The 4623-nt window shown below is 59.8% G+C and overlaps 1 protein-coding gene across 2 annotated transcripts; it reads left to right on the forward strand.

Annotated features, from left to right (window-relative positions):
* Window positions 1–878: 878 nt before the first annotated feature.
* NKX2-1 (NK2 homeobox 1) lies at window positions 879–4127 on the forward strand (the record flags this gene model as incomplete). Of its 2 annotated transcripts, XM_081293334.1 has the most annotated exons (4): window positions 879–902; window positions 1262–1400; window positions 2118–2503; window positions 3376–4127. In XM_081293334.1, the coding sequence occupies 3 exons, from the start codon at window positions 1324–1326 to the stop codon at window positions 4125–4127; spliced, it is 1215 nt and encodes a 404-aa protein (XP_081149460.1). The 2 variants fall into 2 exon arrangements, with proteins under 2 accessions (XP_081149460.1, XP_081149461.1); XM_081293335.1 differs by lacking the exons at window positions 879–902; window positions 1262–1400 and adding an exon at window positions 1880–2019.
* Between the last annotated feature and the right edge of the window lie 496 nt (window positions 4128–4623).

Consider the following 4623-nt stretch of genomic DNA (forward strand, 5'->3'; position numbering starts at 1 on the left):
AAAACCTGCTTGTTCATTATTGGGAGTTCCCTCACTACAAGGAAGGAAAAATAAAAGAAGGAATCAAAAACCAAATTCGAGGAGCTTCATTGACTGGCCTCCTTAGTATCTTGGAGGCATCAGTCGGTCCGGAAAGCGCTCCGCCCTCTCAGTCCCCGGCACAGTGAGAAAGCTAAAACCACCAAAGCAAAAGCAAAACAAAAACAAACAACGAAAGTGTTTAAAATCCAAGAGGGAAAGTCTAATTTGGTCTCAAAATCTGTGCCATGCCGCGGGTAGTCAACACGGCTGCAGATCCCGGACCGCCAGAGCCGCGCATCTGACGCCCCCGGCCCCGCTGGGGAGCGCAGCCCACAGCTCCCCCTCGCCAGGCGCCCAAGGACCCTCAAGGCGCGGGGCTCACACTTGAAGCCTGGGAACGCTCAGACAGGAAACCCACTTCCTCCTAAGCAGTTTCTTGCTCGCAGGATGAGAGGTGCCCAATTGAAGTAGAATGATCCTCATCTACTAATATCCAGCGTGGCCACAAAGCGACTGGCCATTTACGCAGCCACTTTAAACAAAGATATTTGGTTATTCCCGGGGAAGCAAGTGCACTTTTGCATGGCTGAGCTCCGGGGCGGAGGAGAGCTTCAGCCCAGCCTCCCGCCCGTTAGGCTACCAGCGCCAGGGTATTCGCCCCCTCCCGGTCAGCGGGTCCCGCCAGGGTTCAGGTTTAGTTCCACCCGAGAACAGACGAGAGGGCTCTCTCGCCGCTGGTTGCCGGTGTCCTCTCGAAGCCCCCCAAGGGGAAAACAGAGAGGCTCTCCTTTCTGGTTCTAAGGCTATGATGTCCCCTGAAAGTCAGTTCCAGCCCCAGAATCCTGAGTGTCCAGACAATGGGCCAGGGTCAGGGACACCAGGTTTGTCAACCAGGGACAACTTCAGTGACGGACTCTCATGTTAGTCGTTCCCCATCTTCCTAGTTCAGGAGGCTACTGGTGTGCTTGCCTCAACCGCGGGTGGAGGTGGGGAGACAGCGTGCGGGTGTGGGGGTGTGATGGGGGGTGGCCCGCTAAGAAGCCCTGAGCTGGGGGTGGGGGAAGGCGCGGGGATCCGCGACAGCCTCCCGGCGGCAGTCGTTCCCTTACTCAGCTCCCCCTCCGCCCGCTAGGATTCTCTCCGGTAAGGGGAAAGGGGGCGGGGAGCAGAGGTGTCCCTCTGACGGCGGCAGAAGAGGCAGACAGACTGACAGACACGTAGACCAACAGTGCGGCCCCAGGGTTCGTCCCCAGACTCGCTCGCTCATTTGGTGGCGACTGGGGCTCTGCGCAGCGAAGCCCGATGTGGTCCGGAGGCAGTGGGAAGGCGCGGGGCTGGGAGGCCTCGGCGGGAGGGAGGAGCAGCCCCAGCAGGCTCAGGTGAAACCCCCACCCCGTCCCTCGGCCCCCTCCTCCTAAAGACCTGTCCCTTCCTGGGGAATCCCGACCGAATTGGAAAGTGGTTCCACTTTGTAACTCCTCAAGTTGGTTGCAAAGCAGTATTCACCTTCCTTCCTCCCCATCCCTCCTCCTGGGCTACTCTCCACCCCACCTCCTGCCTTCCCAGCTCTCGGTCCCCTCCTCCTTCCCCTCCCCCGCCTCCTCCCCGTGCTCTGCCGGCACCCCACAAAAAATGGGGATGGGGGTGTCTAGGGGAGAGGGAAAGAAATGCTTTGGGTCTCTCTCTCTCTCTCTCTCTCTCTCTCTCTCTCTCTCTCTCTCTCTCTGACCCTCCCTCCCTCTTTGAGACCTAAAAATCCTGACAAGTGAAACTTAAAGGTGTTTACCTTGTCATCAGCATGTAAGCTAATTATCTCGGGCAAGATGTAGGCTTCTATTGTCTTGTTGCTTTAGCGCTTATGCCCCGCCTCTGGTGGCTGCCTAAAACCTGGCGCCGGGCTAAAACAAACGCGAGGCAGCCCCCGAGCCTCCACTCAAGCCAATTAAGGCGGACTCGGTCCACTCCGTTACGTGTACATCCAACAAGATCGGCGTTAAGGTAACACCAGAATATTTGGCAAAGGGAGAAAAAAAAAAGTAGCGAAGCTTCGCCTTCCCCCTCTCCCTTTTTTTTCCTCCTCTTCCTTCCTCCTCCAGCCGCCGCCGAATCATGTCGATGAGTCCAAAGCACACGACTCCGTTCTCAGTGTCTGACATCTTGAGTCCCCTGGAGGAAAGCTACAAGAAAGTGGGCATGGAGGGCGGCGGCCTCGGGGCTCCGCTAGCGGCGTACAGGCAGGGCCAGGCTGCACCGCCGGCCGCGGCTATGCAGCAGCACGCCGTGGGGCACCACGGCGCCGTCACCGCCGCCTACCACATGACGGCGGCGGGGGTGCCCCAGCTCTCGCACTCCGCTGTGGGGGGCTACTGCAACGGCAACCTGGGCAACATGAGCGAGCTGCCGCCCTACCAGGACACCATGCGAAACAGCGCTTCCGGCCCCGGATGGTACGGCGCCAACCCAGACCCGCGCTTCCCCGCCAGTAAGTGAGGCCGCCCCACTGCGGGGCCGCGGGCTGAGCACAGGAGGCGTGGAGGGGTCCGGCTGAGAGCTAGGCATCAGGGTGGGCAGCCTGGCAGCGGCGCCAGGGAGATGGGTGCAGGAGTTGGGGATTCTTCCTTCTGCTGGGCTGGGGATCCAAGAAGAGACACTTGGTAGCGCTGGTCCTGTGAACAGGTGCTTCTACTAAGCATCTCCAGGCGCGGCTAACTGGCAGCTCTGCTGCGCGCCTAAGACCTCTGAGAGCCGATCAAAGCCACCCCCGAGTTGAGGGAGCAAGGGCGAGCAGAGCATGGAGAGGCAAGGCCTGGCCAGGAGCTAGGCCGCCCTGCCGGGACGCATTTAGGCGCCCGGCCTGGCCGGCTTTCTAGCAGAGTCTGGGCAGGGAGGCTGGCGCGCGGTTCCGCAGGGGGCTCTAAATGGGCTGAGCTGGTGCCTTCACTGGGACCGACAGCAGAGGCAAAACGTCTGGGGGCTTGAGTTTCTGAAGTGAACACTCTGCTCTTGTTACTTCCCAAAGTTGGGGTCTACTGTTGGACCCCAACTCCGGCTCTGAGCTCTGTCCTCTGCCTGTGGCGGGCTAACACTGTGCTTCACATCGGGCTTGGGCACAAAAGGAGCAGTAGCGGCCTTTCCCCCACTACGCTTTTTGAGTCAAAAAAGAGTTCTGAGGGAAGTAGCCAGGGTTGAAGCCGCGAGCTCCTTCGACGGCGCGGTTAGACCTCTGGAGCCGAGCAGTAGGCCTGGGTGAGGAGGGCGCCGTCGGGGTTGGACCGGGTGGGCCAAGGGCGCTGAAGGTAGGGTTGGCCTGAACCCGCCCGGTCCCAGCCGACGCTGTGCGTTTGTCGCTTACAGTCTCTCGCTTCATGGGCCCGGCGAGCGGCATGAACATGAGCGGCATGGGCGGCCTGGGCTCGCTGGGGGACGTGAGCAAGAATATGGCCCCGCTGCCCAGCGCACCGCGGCGGAAGCGCCGGGTGCTCTTCTCCCAGGCTCAGGTGTACGAGCTGGAGCGACGCTTCAAACAACAGAAATACCTGTCGGCGCCGGAGCGCGAGCACCTGGCCAGCATGATCCACCTGACACCCACGCAGGTCAAGATCTGGTTCCAGAATCACCGCTACAAAATGAAGCGCCAAGCCAAGGACAAAGCAGCACAACAGCAATTGCAGCAGGACAGCGGCGGCGGCGGCGGCGGGGGCGGCGGCGGGGGCGCCGGTTGCCCACAACAGCAGCAGGCTCAGCAGCAGTCGCCGCGCCGTGTGGCAGTGCCGGTCCTGGTGAAAGACGGCAAACCCTGCCAGGCTGGCGCCCAGGCGCCGGGCGCCGCCAGTCTACAAGGCCACGCACAACAGCAGGCGCAGCAGCAGGCTCAGGCCGCCCAGGCGGCAGCAGCGGCTATCTCGGTCGGCAGCGGTGGCGCGGGCCTGGGGGCACACCCGGGCCACCAGCCTGGCAGCGCAGGCCAGTCTCCGGACCTGGCGCACCACGCAGCCAGTCCCGCAGCGCTGCAGGGCCAGGTCTCCAGCCTGTCCCACCTGAACTCCTCAGGCTCGGACTATGGCACCATGTCCTGCTCCACCTTGCTATACGGTCGGACCTGGTGAGAGGACGCTCCGCCCGCCTTAGCCCGGCGCGCTGCCTCACCGCTTCCCCTCTGCCCGCCACACAGACCACCATACACCCGCTGCTCCACGCGCTTCTACTTTTCTTAAGAACCTGTCCGCGTTTAGACCGAGGAAAAATACACAAAGGCCAAACTGCTGGACGTCTTTTCCCCCCTCTTCCTTTCTTTCTAAATTTGTGGATTTTTTTAAAAAAGAAAAAGAAAATAAAAATCAACCAAGCAAATTCAATTCTTTACGAAGTCTTTAAACATAGAAGGACATAGAAAGAACAGCTCTGGGGTGTCTTTTCCGTGATTCAAATTGATTTCCCACGCTGGGGAGGGGCACAGTTTGGAGAGGGCTGTACACTGGTACGGCTCTGGACTCAAACTTCACTGTGGGTACACTCTGACAGCAAAGTGGGCTCTCTTGTAAATACCAGATTTTTTTCTTTTTCTTTTCTTTTTCTTTTTCTTTTTCTTTTTTTTTCTTTTTT

The sequence above is a fragment of the Spermophilus citellus genome, assembly GCF_964194105.1.
Source record: "Spermophilus citellus genome assembly, chromosome: 4".
In the NCBI taxonomy this organism is placed as follows: domain Eukaryota; kingdom Metazoa; phylum Chordata; class Mammalia; order Rodentia; family Sciuridae; genus Spermophilus; species Spermophilus citellus.